Here is an 18,830-nt window from a genome sequence, read left to right as displayed (position 1 = left end):
GGCCTAAAACCAAGCAAGGAGGGGCACAACTACCCATCCAACCAAATGCCCCAACATGATGTATGCCCGTCCCCCAAAGTATGCAATAGAGTTAGAAGGATGTTACCGAAACTTTCGTGGGAGCAAGTCCCGCAAAAAGCCGTTAAAACCCGAACAAACTCACCAAAATAAAGACGGGTAAGGCAAAAGGTGGAAAGTGTGAACCCATCGCAATGAAACATACCAAAACAATGCATAGAAGCCGCGGGGTGCCTCCCGGGAGCGCTCGTTTAACGTCATTAGCTTGACGAATCCCCCCCCCCCCCCCCAAATTCATGGGGGGTCCTTGAGATCCAAGGAAGCAAAAGATCCAATAGATTCTCCCAAGAAATAGTGTTTGAGCCGATGCCCATTCACTTTGAAGGACCCGGAATCGTCATCCCGAATCTCGATAGCACCATGGGGGAAAACTCGAACAACATCGAACGGACCGCTCCACCGGGACTTTAGTTTTCCCGGGAACAGCTTCAAACCAGAGTTATAAAGGAGGACCTTCGCCCCCTCCTTGAACTCTCGCTTCTCAATCTTGGCGTCATGATATTGTTTAGAACGCGCCTTGTAGATGCTTGCCGAGTCATAGGCATTCATGGGGAGTTCTTCTAACTCATGGAGATCGAGCAAGCGTCGCTCACCCGCACTAGTGAGCTCAAAATTCAAAGTGTTGATGGCTCACATGGCCTTGTGCTCAAGCTCCACCGGCAAGTGGAAATTCTTGCCATAAACAAGTTTGTAGGGAGTCATCCCAATTGGCTTCTTGAAAGCCGTTCTATACGCCCATAAGGCGTCATCAAGTTTGATTGGTAAATCCTTGCGGTTTTTGGCAACCGACTTCTCCAAGATAGACTTAATCTCCCTATTGGTGACTTCCACTTGACCGCTAGTTTGAGGGTGATAGCCCACACCAACTTTGTGACGGACACCATACTTCCGCAAGAGAGCCTTGAACTTACCATGGGCAAAATAGGACCCTCCATCACTAATCAAAGCCCTAGGAACCCCAAAACGCGGAAAGATGGTCTTTTTGAAGAGGTTGACTACCACTTTATGATCATTAGTGGGAGATGCAATGGCTTCCGCCCACTTGGAAACATAGTCAACCGCTACAAGAATGTAGAGGTTGCCATAAGAAGAAGGGAAGGGACCCATGAAGTCGATTCCCCACACATCGAACACTTCCAACTCTAGGATGGGATTTTGTGGCATTTCATGTCTCTTGGAAATATTACCCGGTCTTTGACAATGATCACAAGATTTGACAAATGCCCAAGCATCCCGAAAAAGGGTAGGCCACCACAACATGCTTTGAAGAATCTTGGAAGCGGTTCTATCACCTCCCATATGGCCACCACAAGGGGAGGAGTGACACATACGAAGGACACTAGGGAACTCTTCATCCGTAACACATCTCCTTAAGAGGCCATCCGGGCACCGCCTCAACAAAGTGGGCTCATCCCAAATATAGCGCCTAGAATCATGCTTCAACTTGCGGCGCTCTTGAGTGGTGAGATCTTCCGGGATTGCCCCACAAGCCAAGTAATTAACGATGTCTACAAACCAAGGGAGTTGGGAACTCCCAACCATATACAAAGTATCATCTCTCAAAGCATCCTCGGTTGGGACATCATCCGGAGCAACACTCCCGAGTTCAAGCCTAGATAGGTGGTCAGCCACCACATTCTCGGCTCCTTTCTTATCTCTCATCTCAATATCAAATTCTTGAAGGATTAGAACCCAACGAATGAGTCCCGGTTTGGCCTCATTTTACGCCATAAGATAGCGAATAGCCGCATGATCCGTGTACACGGTTGTCTTTGACCCTACTAAATAGGTCCTAAACTTCTCAAATGCATGCACAATGGCGAGAAATTCTTTCTCGGTCGTGGTGTAGTTGGCTTGAGCTTGATTGAGAGTCTTGGACATATAATAGATCACATGGAGCTTTTTGTCCTTTCGTTGACCAAGAACTCCCCCAACCGAGAAATCACTTGCGTCGCACATCAATTCGAAAGGTAGAGACCAATCCGGAGCTTGAACTATGGGAGTAGAAATAAGGGCACTCTTGATTGTGTTAAAGGCCTTGAGACATGCGGAATCAAAGTGAAAATCACACTCTTTTTGGAGGAGGTTAGTGAGAGGTCGAGCAATTGAGGAAAAGTCTTTAATGAATCGCCTATAGAACCCGGCATGCCCAAGAAAGGACCGGATCCCCTTAGCATTCACCGGGGGAGGCAACTTCTCTATGACTTCGATTTTCGCTCTATCAACCTCGATCCCATGGTGAGAGACTTTGTGCCCTAGAACAATTCCTTCCTCCACCATGAAGTGGCATTTTTCCTAATTCAGCACCAAGTTGACTTTCTCACACCTCGCAAGGCACTTCCCAAGATTGATGAGGCATTCATCATAGGTGGATCCTCCTACCGAAAAGTCATCCATGAACACCTCCATTTCTTCTTCAAGCATATCACCAAAAATACTCATCATACACCTTTGGAACGTCCCGGGAGCATTGCAAAGCCCAAATGGCATCCTCCTATAGGCAAAAGTCCCATAAGGGAAAGTAAATGTAGTTTTCTCTTGGTCTTCCGGGTTTATGGGGATTTGAAAGAACCCGGAATAACCATAAAGAAAGCTTAAATACTTGTGTTTGGTTAGACATTCAAGCATTTGATCAATAAATGGTAGAGGAAAGTGGTCCTTCTTAGTGGATAGATTGAGTTGGCGATAGTCAATACACATGCGCCACCCGGTCACCGTCCGGGTGGAAATGAGTTCTCCATGTGAATTCTTGACTACCGTCATCCCACCCTTTTTTGGAACCACATGGACCGGGGAAACCCATCGACTATTAGAAATAGGATAGATAATCCCGGCTGCCAAAAGCTTCATTATTTCCTTCTTAACCACCTCTCCCATAGGTGGATTAAGTTTTCTTTGCCTCTCACGATGTGGGACAGCGTTGTCCTCAAGCTCTATATGATGCATGCAAAGGGTTGGACTAACACCTTTCAAATCTCCAATAGTGTAGCCCAAAGCCCTTTGATGACGTTTCAAGACATGAGTGAACTTGAGCACTTGCTCGTCATCTAAAGAGGAATTTATAATCACGGGGTAAGAAGAGTTTGGTCCGAGAAATGCGTACCTCAAGCTCGAAGGTAGAGGTTTTATCTCTACCTTGGGAGCTTCCTTACCAATTTCAGCTTCATCCAAAGCTTCTTTCCCATCCAACACAAGCATGCATTGCTCGGGTTGAGTGCAAGGTGGTGGTGCATCCAAAAGCTCCTTGTAGTTAGCCACTTCGATCCCTAAAGTACCTAGACCATGACTATTCAAAAGAACAAGCTCAAGTGGATCATTAGTGGTGAGCAAATGCTCGTGCATGTCATTCACAATGGGATCAAAAGAGTCAACAAAGAGACATTTCTCGTTAGTGGAACTAGGATAACGCATGGCTTTGTTCAAGTCAAAAAATAATCTATCCTTCCCAACTTTCAAGGTAATGTTCCCTTGCTTGACATCAATAATTGCCCCCGCCGTAGCCAAGAATGGGCGGCCTAGAATAATAGGGACATGCACGTCCTCATCTATGTCTAGGACTACAAAGTCGACGGGGATCACTAATCCACCAACCCTCAAGGGTACATCCTCAACCTTGCCAATAGGGTACTTGACCGAACGGCCGGCAAGTTGCAAGGTGATATTAGTTGGGACAAGATCACCAACTTCAAGCTTGGCGAACACCGAGTAAGGCATTAGACTAACGCTAGCACCCAAATCACACAAGGCATTTCTTATTTCAAGCTCCTTAATAGCACAAGGGATAGAAAAACTACCCGGGTCCTTGAGTTTGGGTGGCATTTGGTTGAGAATGATAGCACTACAATTCTCGGTTAGGTTCACCGTCTCCTTTACGTCGCAATCCCGCTTCCCACTCAAAGTAGGTAGGCATTTGTTTCAATGCTTCCGTAAAGGGGAGGGTGATGTGCAAATTTCGAAGAACATCAAGGAATTTTGAGAATTACACGTCCAACTTGTGCCTTATGAATCTTTGGGGATAGGGAAGTTTAGGAGTGGGGAGAAGTAGGAGAGTTGCCTCCTTTGGTATAGGAGTTTCACCTACATCATTGATGGGAGGCTCCTCTTCTACCACATCATTGTCACTAGACTCAATGACTCCCCCTTGATCCTTCCCATTAGGCTTAGAAACCTTACTAGCTCGAGGAACATCATCTAAGATTTTCCCACTCCTTGTCACTATGGCATTTATTTGCCTTGGAGTATGACTTTGGGGTGGGAGACTAGCATGCGCATGATTTTCCCTATAGGTATTTGCAAGTTGAGCTAGTTGGGTCTCAATCATCTTCAACTGAGTGTTGGATTGTTTGAATCCATCCTCAAACTCGACATTCTTCTTGGCTTGCGCCCCCACAAACGACTCCATGAGAGCCTCAAGATTAGACTTGAGAGGCGGGAGTGGTGGAGGTGCAACGCCATAACCACTAAGGTTTGCTTGATATTGGTTGCCAAAGGTCCTCGGTCCATTGAATCCGGGAGGTGGCAATTGAGATGCACCATAAGGAACTCCCGAGTTCAAAGGATAACCCCCCACTTGAGGCACCCCTAAATTTCCCATAAGAGTAGTTATAACCCCCTCCACCTTGATGGTTGGGATTATAACCCCCTTGGTTGTATTGGCCTTGATTGCCAAAACCTTGAGCTTGACCATAGGGTGCTTGGCTTTGATAGCCTTGTGCTCTATAGCCACCTCGATTTTGGCTATCATACCCACTTCCTTGGCCATAGCCTTGGTGGGGACCATACATGGAGGGCCCTCTAGGTTGCCTAGAAAAATTAGGATTGTTAGGGTTATCATTCCTAGACCTCTCATTGATGGCATTAGCATACTCTACATCAAACTCTCCTTCATACGAAGGGCCATAATCCACAAATGACAAGTTATGAACTAAGGGGCATGCATCGGGGGAATGACTATAGTCTTGGCAATTTTCACAAAAGAATGTGCCCGGAGGCATTGAGCCATAAGAACTAACCTTGCCCTTCCCCTTAGAGAGAAGAGTGGCCGAGGGAGGAGGGATTGTAGACGGTGATGGCGATTGGCTTGGTGTGTTTTCGAGCTTCTCCAAGCGCGAGGTAAGCTTCTCTATCATCCGTGCTTGCTCTATGGCGTACACCGAACCCTTACCATCTTCACTCCTAACTTTCCCATCATAATCCCTTGTGCCTACATGCCAGGATTGGTAGGTTTGAACTACATCCTCAATGATTTCCTGTATTTGATCCTCAGTTTTATTCATAATGGGGCCTCCCGCGCCCGCATCAAGACTTGTCTTCGAACTTGGACTCAACCCCAAGTAAACTGTTTGGAGCAACAACCATATAGGAATCCCATGGTGTGGGCATTCCCTTTGGTACTCCTTGAAACGATCCCAAGCTTCGAAGAGTGACTCATCTCGCTTTTGCTCAAAGGATTGGATCTTGTGGCGACACTCCGCCGTCTTCCCATGCGAGTAGAACTTGTTTAGGAATGCACTTGTCACTTCGGTCCAAGTGCGAAGTGAGTTGGGCTTGACCTCCTTGTCAAGCCAATCACTTGCTCGCCCAAGTAGAGAGAAACGAAACAATGTCAACCTCACATAATCCGATGTGACACCATAGTGTTTGATTGTGTCACAATAGTGCTCGAACTTTTTGAGATGTTCGTGAGGTGATTCATTACTCTTCCCACAAAAGGGGTGGCTTTGCACCAAATTGATCAAGGCGGGCTTGATCTCAAAGTTGTTGGCACCCGTTGTTGGGGCTTGAATACCACATGTAGCTTCGAATGCCCCCGGTATTCCCAAGTTCTTAACTGGGAGCGCCATGTTCTCAAACACTTGCTCACTCTCTTGTTGTTCCTCACCAACACTCAACGATGCGAATCTGTTATTGCTTGATGAGCTAGACCGTACACGCCTTTGTCTCCTAAGTGTCCTCTCCAATTCAAGGTCAAGAGGATGGAGGATCCTTTGACTAGCACGCCCCCTAACAAGCATACGAACTCAAGAAGAACCGTGAGCAATGCCAAGGAAAAAGAAAGCTAAGCGAAATTGCAATATTTTTGTATTTTCTAATGATGAACTAGTCTCAACTAAAACTAAAAAACAACAACCTTTCCCCAGCAACGGCACCATTTTGATAGGTGTATTTTCCGTCGTTGATAGAAAACAACCTATGCAAACAATATTTATAAAACCACTCAACTACCGGCTAGCGGTAAGCAAAGGGATCGTCCCAAAGAAACGGTGGTTAATGAGCTTTAAAGTCAATCTAGTTCGAACAAGGATTTGGTTTTGAATTGTCACTTTTAAGAATCTAAACACGAAGAATTATGCTAAATTGAATCAAGAAAGGGAAACGCTAGGGAGTCGGGATAGGCTAGGGAAACCGGGGGAAATGAATTCAACTATTTAGCAATGGTGATCATGCAACGAAATGGTGATTAGGCAAATGGCATCTAAAGACGAACCCGCCACCTGTCGGATAGGGAACGCTAAGCGTCTAATCAACGGAAGAGCTTTCGCCTAATCCTAGATTAAACTAACTAGCATATAATAGGCACCGCCATTTGATCACACAAGATAGGCCCACAATCTCTTGCCAAATCTATCCTATGGTTCCACGTGACTCTAATAGAATAGCATTTGCAACTACCACTCAACTAGCATGGGTATCCTTTCATCAAATCATATTTAATCACATGAATCAACCAACAATCAATCAACAATTTCCCCTAATTAAGGCCCTAGATTCTCCCCTTACCCTAACCTAATTCTACTCAGTAGTCATTCTAGAAATCAAGCAATCCATTAATTCTAAGCTAGCAAGCATGAAATTGAAGGAATAAGAGAAGAGGATTTAAGAATTCAATTGCACAATCAAATCACAAATTGAAAATCAAAGTAACTTCAATCAATGAAATCAAGAATTCAAGAAATTAAGGAATTGAAGAACAATCAACAACAAAGCAAGAGCAAGAATTAAGAAACTAAGAATTAAATTGCAAAATTGAAGAAGAGTTAAGAAGGATTACAAATTGAAGCTTGAATGGAGGAGTGTTTCTCTCTCTAGAATTGCTGAAAATCTACTTTTAGAATCTCCAATTATCAACTAAAATTCTACTCTTCTAAAATAAATCGAAAAATCTATTTATAAGTTTCCTCAAATAGAAGCCAAAGTTCAAAAAAGAGCAGCCCGCGCAGCGATTCGGTCGCACGTACCCACTGTGCGACCGAACGTAATTGAGTTCGTTCGATCGTTTGCATTCTTGTGCGAGCGAGGTCAGCGAAGAAAGTTTTCTTCGTCTTTTGCGACCGAACATAAAACCCCGTTCGGTCGAATGGGAATCCTTTGGCTCAAGTCTCCTTCGCAGCTCCATTTGGTCGAACAAGGAAAGCCGTTTGGGCGCACAACTTTTGTGCGGTCGAACAACATAGGTTCTGCGGTCGAACAAAACCTGTGCTGTCGAATTACCAGGGTTGTGCGGTCGTTTTACAATCTTGGGACATTCTGCCTCAAAAACCCGTTTTGTGCGACCGAATGACAGAGGGCATTCGACCGCACAAAACTGGAATCTCCTTGAACTCCATTTGCACTACCTGTTCGGGCGCACAAAACGCCACTCGACCGCACAAGCCCTGTTTTGGCTCAAATTCACTTGTTTTCCATCATTTTTCATCAAGATAACCTATAAAGCACAAGATGGAACAAAACTTATAAATCTCACACAAAAAGCTACAAAAACTATAAAAAGCATAAAAACTAACATAAAATCCTAGGCTAAGAGCGACATAAATGTCGCTCATCAATGACATCTTATCTTTAGCTTTGACAACTTTGTTTAGTGTGAAAGTCACTTGAGAGTATCATTTAGAAACTATATAGGAAAATAGTCATGATTATCGTTAATCGAATGGATTCCGATTTCTCCATTTGGACATACCATATTCTTATGGAGCTTCGATTGTTATAATGCCATATAAACAATCTAGATAATCTTTCTTGGCTCATGCAAACATCACCTTGACCCAGCTTAGATGTTCCAAAATTCTTGCCAAGTTTATTTTATACCCTTTTGTGAATTGCATTGAAGCATTTCACACATTTCACTTTGAGTGAATATAGCCGTATTTTCTCAAATTCTTGTGAAATAGGTAGGTCATAAAATCCATCTTTGGCCCATGAACATCATTGTCTAGAAACTTCTAACAGTAGTCCATTTCTATGTCATTTTCAACAAGCAAGACCCACGTGTCTTTAATTAACCAACTTTCAGAAATCCATGCCATGGAATCATAGAATGTTGACTTGTTGATATGGTCGTATGACATTGCCAAAGATATGCGGAACACAAATCAAAATGTTTGATTTGAACCTTCTGAAGTTTGAGTGTGAAGAGATTCGTTTGTTTATTAATCAACTAGTCTTGTATGCACGCGATGCGTGCGGGTATATAAAAACTAAATATTGTATTAGTATTATATTACATTTAATTTCCTAAAAATTATAGGTAAGAAAAAATATTTATAAAGTTCATTACAACAAAATTTGACATGTCACTATTAAAAATCTCTAAATAGTGCAACAATATACGGATATATACGCATGTCTTTACATGATGAAAAAGCAATTGTAAAGAGTAGAGTTTTCACTCGTTTGTAAGCCCGGAATGTGCCTAATTATATAGTTTTCTTTTTCATTTCTCGGGCAGGCTGTGAAGATACTACATACTTCGGAGGCAGTGGCAACCAATTCTCCTTTTCCTCATCTTCTCCCTCACAATCAATTACTTGAATTGATTTCCCGTTAACAATATTGCTCTCTTCTTTATTTTTCTACAATCCCCACCAAAAGTAAAAATAAAAACAACTCCAATCAAACCATCAAGTAACTCTAAACTCCTTCCTGCAAATCCAATAACAACTAAATTATCAGTAACTTGATATCTCCAGCAACATTCATCACTCAAATCAAACCATCAAGCCATTGCTGCAAATTAAACCTAAGCAAATGGGATTTAATTTAGTTTACTGACAACAAAACGTAATTAAAAGATTTCCTGAATTCAAACAGGAAATGCATTGAAGATCATACATAGAATAAACCAATATTAAGTTTCACCAGTTGTAGGCAGCTCCGATCCTTTTGATAGTAAACTGCAACACACTTTGAAGTTTGAAGGTTAGAAGTGATAACTGATAAGTTCGTTCCACATACATTATTCTATCCAGATCAGCTAGTCCATGAACTACATCATTTACCCTCCAAAGAATCATATTTAAGCGACAAAGCAGACACTTTTGTTTGGGGTTTCAGACCGCTGCTAGTACTGCTAGGGGATTTAAAAACCGGTGAATGCTTTGAAGATACTCTCATTCTTTGCATTTTCTCAAAACCCCAACTCCACTTTTCTTACATATACCCTTTTCTTTACCCTCTAAACGTCAATAAAACATCTAAAATGGGCTTTTTCTATACTTTCTTAACCATAAATAGAAACTAAAACTACGAAACAACAAAAATTAAAAAGCAAAAAAGGCGCAAGCGCACACACATATATACATACAAAGTATATAATTAGAATTCAGAACAAAAAAACGCATGAATGATTTCAAAACAAACAGGAACACGAAACCTACGCCTTGCTCCTTCAGATAACAGTTTCTAACACTTCAAATTGTCCAACAACAAACAGTACCCAGTACATTTGAAACAGAAAAATCAATAAAGAAAACTAAGGTTATACCAATTTGTAGTTAAACTAAGGCATATTTTCGTTTTTGATCACATACCGTATTTTGCAGGATTATTGAATACATCGGTACTAAGATCATATATTTTCCCAAGAGTGAAATGAGAATCAGGATATTCGGAATCCAACTTTTGTACCATGGAAGCAAGCAGACTGTTGAGTTCATATTTTTGTCTTTCATCACACCATGTGGCGTCATGGTCATGGTTGTCACGACAAACAGGAACACAGCCAAGGGGACTGACCTCCAGCACTACTTCAAACTACCATAAACAAAATATGCTAAGGCCATAAAATATCACAGAACTTCAAACTACCATAAACAAAATATGCCAAGGCCATAAAATATCACAGAACTTGGAACTTCAAACTACCAAAATCAAAACGAAAATATGCTCAAAATCAAAAGAAATTTCACAAAATTGACGCTACACTTTTCATATTCAATAATTTACCAAAATATTCATAAAAAAATTAAATTATCAACACCTGATTAAAAATCCTGAAAATAATTACAAAAAGAAATTAAATTATCAACACCTAATTAAAAATCCTAATAATTATCAAAACAGGGGAAAAAATCCCAAATATTTTATTATTCAAATTCAAAATCCATACCTGTATATTTTAAGCAGATCGATTTTGGCAAGAAAATTGAAGAAATTGGGGTAGAAATTGGAGCGAAAATAAAAGAGAGAAATTGGGGGTTCACTGTTCCTCATCAATAAATCCGCTCTCCATTGAGCGATCTCTGATCCATCGGCGAAAAAACCTATTAGGAATCCAAATCAAATTTCTAAAACCTAATCAAAAGCAAAACCTTGAAATGAAAATTGCAAAAACGAAAACAAAATAGCAATTAAAGTCCCTAGTTTGTAAAACCGGGGTCGCAAAAACATAACCAAATCCGAAGAAACAACAAAATTAATGCAAAAAATAGAAAAAAAGGAATTGATTGTATGAATTACCTGAGGATGAGATCGAAGATGAGAGAGGACTGGAGATTTGAGATCTTGAGTGAAGGGAGGAGACAAAAAACGGGAGGAAGAAGAAGATGGAATGTAGAACGGATTTGAGGAAGATCGAAGGAGAAAGAAGATCGAAAAGGAGAGAGAAAACGGGAGGAGCAGGAAGGCTGAAGTTGAGAATAGGGTAGCTTAGTTGCAGGGGTAGTTTAGTAAAATACTAAGCGGACACGAAAAGTGTTGTTACGATTTTAACCTCAGCCGTTCCTTTATATAATAGAGATCATATGACTCAACCCTTAAATGACCATTTCATTCAAATAAACACTCAACGAATGTTTTTGTTTACTTTGAATGTGAGTCTTTCCGTTGTCCAAACAGAAATTGATTATGATGATTAATGGAACATAATACCACTAAGTTCCAGCCTTTAGAAGGACTTTAAACCAAACATGATGACCCTACAATTAATGTAGCACAACTTTGCTTCAATTCCTACCTGTAGGTCAATAACCAGACTTAGCTCCCGGAATTTGAGTTCTTAACAAGAGTTTAGAACCTCAAGCGGTAATCTAATACCATAGGAGTTTATTTGCTAAGTCGTTTCTCTTTAACACAAACATTTAGGCAGAAATTGAATATTGAATTCATTTCTTTTGTTCCCCTTTCCTATCCTTTCTAGCATGTTTTCTTATAGTCCTAAAGATTTTACTCTTTGCTTGATCTTCTTACTTTGTTATGCGTACAAAGTCCCTTTCTTTTATTCACTTTGAATGACATCCAATGAGTCTAGTTCATTATCGAATCAAAAGAAATTGGTTGTTAAACATGAGTCTTTAACTCAATACTTCATTATTTCAAAACTACGTACCCAGTATTCTGAATATATGAGGTCCAATTGGTCTACCATTCAAATTTTAGTTTAAAAACAACCATGAAGATCACGATAAGAAAATAGCATTCAAGATACGCTCTCACTCTCCTTTTCTTTGAGAATCGCTCTCAAAATAGTTACCAATCGATCGAGGAAATATCGCAGTTCTATTGTCCGAACGCAATAAGGTTGAAGATGTACTATTCTACAGAATGAAATAGCAAAGAAAACATTTATCATACTTTAATAACTTGAAATAAAAGCATTCACGCAATCATCAAAGCTATTAAACATTTCATTCATGCAAAAATAAAACATGGTCCAAAATGAATGAAACGATTCCAAGACCCCAAAAGTCCTAAATCCTTAAGCAGCTTTAGCATGTCTTAAGTAGTTTAAGATTTTAGGTAAGCAAAACCTACTGCTAGTAATCTCCAAATTACTCTTGGTTAATAAATTAATGCCATAATTTATCCCATTGCCACAACATAATGCCATTGTTGTTTGAGATATAACCACAATCAACGTGCTCCTTTAGGACGCCTTACCACCTAAGTCAACTAAAATAGCACCTCGCTTTAGCGTAAACCTACTATCTTAGATCCCTAGATTTTTGTAAGTGCTTGATTTGGAAGGCAATTTTTAAACTCAATATTACTTGGACCTAGTTGTTTCTATGTTGGTTTGATTATTTAGTGAACTTAATCTAATCGAGTCATATGAAACAACCTATTCATGCAAAGTATACATACATTCATACATTCACGCATAATATATATATATATATATATATATATATATATATATATATATATATATATATATATATATATATATATATATATATATATTTCATATATATATATATATATATATATATATATATATATATATATATATATATATATATATATATATATATATTTCATAAAGAAATGGTGATCTAGTATGGCCTAAAACATCTTGTCTTGAAGCATCCAGTCTTCATCACCTCCTTGTTAGCTTGGCATCGTCTTGAATCTTCGTTCAAATGCTAACTTAAAGTTCTAAACTTAGAAATACTTGAAAATAATAAAATTGCATCAAAATTTCCATGGTACGCAGACCATATTTAAAACTTTACATTCAAAGATAGAACGGTACACAGACCGTATTTAACTATCCTAAATTGGCCATACTAGTCACTTGGAGTACCTGCATTACATAAAATATACATTCTATGCATTCATCCATTCGTGTGCTAAAACGAATGGCCCATGTAAATATGCAAGTATTTACGTGAGTTAATTAAAATTCACGTTCACATAAACGCGTCCTAAAAGATTAATCAATTTCCAAATTATTAATCCTTAGACTTTATTCTAATTAAAATTTAATTTAATTAAAATAATGCGACCTACGAAAATAATTAAAATAATTATTTCATTTTAATTTCATTTAGTGGCTCCCACTCAAACCAATAATTATTCCGGATAATTAATTATGAAATATTAAATTAAAACTCGCGGCCCGGCCCAAGCAAATAAAATATTAAATTAAAATATCCCGTTAGCCCAAATTAATGCAAATATACGAGCCAACGAAATAAACAATTTTCAACGAAAAAAGTCCGATTATGTAGTCGGGCTAGGCTTGCGCCCAGCCCCATGCCTTGCGTGAGGCCCAAGAGGCGCATGAGCAAGGCTCGCACACCCCAGGCCCCTCGCGCGTGCGCGTCGCGTCCCCGCAGATATGCTGCCCCTGCGTGCGTGTTGTGCATCGTGTGTGTGCTGGACGTCGCATGGCTCGCGCCTTGCTTCGTCGCAGCCCCGCAAGCAATGCCGCCTGCCCCTTCCTCGCCCAGCGCGCACGAGGCACGCAGCGTACCTGCTGCTGCCCGTGTCGCATGCGGCTCGGCCTAAGCACAATAGCCCCGCATGGCTCGACGAGCCATGCGTCCACCATGCTCATGTTCGTGCCTTTGGTTCGTGACACGGACCAACTTAATTAAAATTAAATTTAATTTCACGAACTTGCATTAATTTTATTTTTCAAAAAGTTATGATTTTTATTTTCGAAAAACAACGATTTTTAACGATTTAATAAATTCCAACGACAATCCATTTTCGTAAAATTATTAAATCAAGGGCTAACAATATTCAAACTTTTAAGAACGAACGAATCAACATTTAAAGTTTGAACTTTTAATTAATAAAATCCGAAGCTTTAAATCGTTCATAAACAATTAAATTTCAGATTTTTAATAATTTGGTTTAAATGCGATTAAAATTAACGAAACCATTCAAAATTTTAATCCAATAATTTTTAAAATTAGCCACTGACCCATGAAATTATATCCCCTTTCCCAATTAACCGAATTATTAAACCAAAATTAATTAAAATTTAATTAGGGTTTCAAATTTTACGAATTGGGGAAAGGCAAAATTAGGGTTTATACTTATCGAAAAAATCTGATATTTTTACCATTGATCAAGAATATACCCAGAAAGATTTTGTCAAAATTTCAAGGAATTCCGTGTAGTTTAGGTCGACCTTTTAATTGAATTACTGTCCGACGCTTTTAATTTTTAATGAAAAATTAACAAAAACGCCCAAAAAACGACACTTCGAGGCCTGTTTTTGCAATTCCGTTCTCATGAGTCGATATTAGAAAATCCTTTTCAATCAAATTAGGGTTTTAAAACTCGAAAAAACGAACATTTTTTATTTCGGACCTGATTATTATGCAATTCATCCAACAATTCGTAAAAATTCCGAAAAATCAACAAAAATCCCAAATTTTCGAGAGATGCAAAAACAATAATAATCATGCTAATTCATGCTTTGAATACATAAGGCTCATGATACCACTGTAGGGGAATACAGTTAAACATAATAACATGTGCGGAAACAATCCCCAAAGCCAGGAAACATGTATAAAGCATAGATTAAGCAAACTTACATTCGAAGCGTGTTTTCCACAATAATATGTCAACGAACACGAACAAAGAACTCCACTTGTCGTTCCTCTACTTGGTTCACCGACACGTTCAGACCCGTCTTGATTATCGTAGCTTAGACAATCGATCAAGATACTTTGCTTTTGGGAAGAACTCACTTTGGAGGCACAGAGAGAATTAGGGTTCTCTGTGTCTCTAGGGTTTTGAGTAAGATGAATTGTGTGTTGGAAAAATACAATTTGCCTATTGTATTAAATGATGTAACCGGCCAAGAACCAAAGGCCTTGACCGGCCACATCACGCAAGCACTCGGACCGCACGCCCCGCTCAGCGACACACACTGCAGGCCGAAGCCCACAGTGAGCACGCGCAGAGCAGCTGGGCCGTGGGCCTTGCTCGCTCGCGCTGCGTTGCTTGCTGTGCGTGCTGTTGCATGCTCGAGCTCAATGGCCTGGCCTTGCTGGCCTTGGCTCGCAAGCTTGCTGGCTCGTTGGGCCTTGCACGCTTACGTGCTTGGCTCGACGGGCCAGCAACTCCGATGCCCTTCGTATTCACGATTTAATATATTTCCGATATATTATTTATCGTTTCGTTTTCGACGAATCACCGTCGTACGATATGATTTATTCGTGTCGCCCAGCTTACGAATATTCGCGATACGATATACGATTCCGACAAAGGTCGTATCGTATAATACGGTTCCAACTAATTCCCGAAAAGCTATTAAATGAATTTCCGATTCATTCAATCCGGTGATCTGTTACGTGTCATTGGTGTGACCTTGTAGGTTCAGTCAAGAGTAAGTTGTGAGTTCAATATCCATTAGAACTCACTGATCGGAAGCATTGCTCCAGCTAGCTGTTCCGATCACTTGATCTCACTGAATGATACGGTTATGGATGAAAGTGATAGTCTTATGCTAGCAATTGGAACCAAAACTGATTTGGGTTCAATGGCTCATTTTGTGTGCATGGTGACTTGGATTGAGTGAGCTCGTTATATGGTCCTTATTATCAAGGTGGTACGTTAATCAAACTGGTCCGTTTAATCACATTGGTCCGCTTGTTTAAACAGATTGTACGCACTTATTATTTTTAATTGCTTTGGTTAAAGTCGGTTTAATAAAGGGATATTTGTTTAAATCCCCAATTTAAATTCAGTCATTACTTAGCTTTGATTATTGCTGTTTGTAAGGAGAGTTTAAGCCTTTGTAACCTCCAATTTAGTGACTGAATTAGGAGGCTTTAGAGCTTGTAACTGCCAGTTTTAAAGGCTCTTAAATGGCTCTTAATTAGACGTTTAAAGCTCTTGTAGCTGTTGGTTTTTTGGCTATTTATAGTCAGCTTCTTGATTGGAATAAACAACCAACTGGATGATTAAAACACTTGTTTGTTACATTTCGAATTATAGTTTATAATCCAGCCTTTTTCTTTGTTTTGGACGCGTTTCCTATTCAAAGAACTGATTGTGAGTCAATAGGTCTTGTCTTGCATTCACGATCAACGAGTTAAAGGTCTAGCTTGTTAATCAACTATCCTTGGTTATACAACGAGTTTTTAAACTCGTATCATTAGTGGTATCAGAGCTGCTGTTCGTGTGATCCGCCCAAAAAAAAAAAGAGTTGCTGTTCGTAATTCTTACAAACTGAAATATGGATTTTGATGATCCTGACTTTCTACAACATCTCCAAGAAGCCTTGAAGAACGTTAGAGATGGGGGGTATCGTAGGCCTCCTAGGCGTGATCTACGGGCTATGGATGAATTCAAAGTCACCGAACTTCCTGAATTTGTTGGTGGAACAGATCCGGAAGCCTATTTGGAGTGGGAGCGCAGAATAGAGAGAATGTTCGATTTCAAGGACATTGATGATGAGAAGCGTTGCAAATATGCCATATTGAAGCTAGGACGAGGGGCTTCATTGTGGTTCGAGGGACTGAAATCCAAGAGAATACGTGAAGGGAAGGAGAAAATTACCTCTTGGGAGTCTTTGAAACGTAAGCTACGTAAAAGGTATGTGCCAACAACTCATAGAATAACAACTTATCGTAAAATTGCCGAATTGAGGCAAGGAAAAATGAGTGTGGCTGAATATATTGATGAGTTTGAAAAGTTGTTCTTAATGGGAGAAATTGAGGAAATTGAGGAACAAAAACTGTCCAGATTTTTAAGGGGTCTAAATTATAATATTGCCAATACCGTAGACCTTTATCCATATTCTGATTTTGACACTCTTTGTGGACTTTGTTTAAAATTGGAAAATCAAGGGAAGGCAAAATATGGGGGAGGGTCTAGTATGGATGGTAAAGCCAAGTCTTGGGCTAAATCCGAACCTAGCTTGAAACCAAACACATCACCTAGTACCGTAGGTTCAAGTAATTCTACGGCTGCCCCTAAACTATCTAACCCAACCAAAGAAACAAGTCTGTCCAAGGTGCGTTGTTTTAAGTGTCAAGGGTTTGGGCATTATCAAAATGCGTGTCCAAATAAACGAGTAGTGACCTTGAGAGAAGCTGTTGAATGTCGTGAGGAGTTGTTTGAAGAGGAAAAGAGGTTGGGGGACGTATTTGTGTTTGATGAGAGTGGTGATGAGGAGGAAGAGGAAGGGTATGAGGCTCCAATTTATGACACAAATCTGGTTCTTAGAGCGCTACAAACTCAAATTTCACCTACTGATCTAGACCAACGAGATCAGTTGTTTCATACTAAATGTCTAGTGAAAGATAAGTGGTGTAGTGTAATTGTTGATGGGGGGAGTTGTACCAATGCTGCTTCTAGTGAAATGGTGTCAAAATTAGGCTTAATCACTACTGCCCATCCTAGGCCATACGCACTCCATTGGCTTGATGATGGTAATAGTGTAAAAGTGTCGAAGCAAGTAAGGGTTGGTTTGACTATGGGTTCGTATGTGGATGAAGTTCTTTGTGATGTTATTCCTATGGATGCTTGTCATATTTTGTTGGGTCGTCCTTGGCAGTATGATAGGGACGTGATTCATAAAGGGAGAAGCAATGAGTATGAATTGAGAGACAAAGGCAAGAAAATTGTGCTAAAGCCTATGTCATCTCAAGCGGTTCGATCCATGAGTGTGAAACAAAAGAAAAAGCCGAATCTCACCATGTTGGCTAGTGAACGAGAAATTGAGCAAGCTCTTGATCATGGAGAGTTGGTGTATTTGCTCGTGGCTAAGGAGAGTCCAATTGAAGGCCAAAATTGGAAAGAAGGCAGTCCCATTGCCGAATTGCTGTTTGAGTTCAAGGATGTATTTCCGGATGAATTACCACCAGGTTTGCCCCCTATTCGTGGTATTGAACATCAAATTGATCTTATTCCAGGAACTTCTTTGCCTAATAAGGCTGCCTATCGTTGCAATCCGGAGGAAACAAAGGAATTACAAAAGCAAATTGATGAACTTGTGAATCGAGGCTATGTTAGAGAAAGCTTGAGTCCATGTGCTGTTCCGGTGTTGCTTGTGCCTAAGAAAGATGGAACATGGCGAATGTGTGTTGATAGTAGGGCTGTGAATAACATTACCATCAAGTATCGTTTTCCAATTCCTAGACTTGATGATATGTTAGATGAGCTCCATGGTTCGAAGTTGTTCTCAAAAATTGATTTGCGAAGTGGTTATCATCAGATTCGGATGCGTGAAGGAGATGAGTGGAAAACGGCTTTCAAGACAAAACATGGTTTGTATGAGTGGACCATCATGCCATTTGGTCTCACTAATGCTCCTAGTACGTTTATGAGGCTAATGAACGAAGTGCTTAAATCATTTTTGGGCAGATTCGTTGTGGTATATCTTGATGACATCTTGGTGTATAGTAGGAACGAAGAGGAGCATCTGATTCATTTGAGGGATGGTTTTGAAACACTTAGAGCTCAAAGACTCTATGGGAAGCTAGAGAAGTGTTCATTCCTTGTTGACAATGTTGTATTCTTGGGCTATATGGTTTCGAAAGATGGAGTGTCCGTGGATCACTCCAAGATCGAGGCTATCAAATCGTGGCCTAATCCTAAAACTATAAGTGAGGTGCGTTCATTTCATGGTCTTGCTTCATTTTATAGACGTTTCATTCGTGATTTCAGTACTATTACTAGTCCTATCACTAGTTGCTTGAAGAAAGGTGCTTTTGTATGGGGAGAGGACGCTCAAAAAGCGTTTGATGTGATTAAAGAGCGTTTGTGTGCTGCTCCTATTTTGGCGC

General features: G+C 40.1%; 1 protein-coding gene and 1 pseudogene across 1 annotated transcript; one reads left to right on the top strand and one right to left on the bottom strand.

The window, feature by feature from the left end:
• Positions 1-312: 312 nt before the first annotated feature.
• LOC130461832 (uncharacterized) lies at positions 313-627 on the bottom strand. The gene has a single exon (XM_056830061.1). The coding sequence runs from the start codon at positions 625-627 to the stop codon at positions 313-315; it is 315 nt and encodes a 104-aa protein (XP_056686039.1).
• Positions 628-5,442: 4,815 nt separating this feature from the next.
• LOC130462202 (uncharacterized) lies at positions 5,443-5,543 on the top strand (annotated as a pseudogene).
• The last annotated feature ends 13,287 nt before the right edge of the window (positions 5,544-18,830 follow it).

Source organism: Spinacia oleracea, chromosome 5, assembly GCF_020520425.1.
Source record: "Spinacia oleracea cultivar Varoflay chromosome 5, BTI_SOV_V1, whole genome shotgun sequence".
Taxonomy (NCBI): domain Eukaryota; kingdom Viridiplantae; phylum Streptophyta; class Magnoliopsida; order Caryophyllales; family Amaranthaceae; genus Spinacia; species Spinacia oleracea.
The sequence above is the reverse complement of the archived record's forward strand: the minus strand, read 5'-3'. Positions and strand labels throughout refer to the sequence as shown.

What these genes read in the sequence shown, in the direction of transcription:
- LOC130461832 (XM_056830061.1), bottom strand. Translation starts at nt 627, where the DNA reads ATGAATGCCTATGACTCGGCAAGCATCTACAAGGCGCGTTCTAAACAA.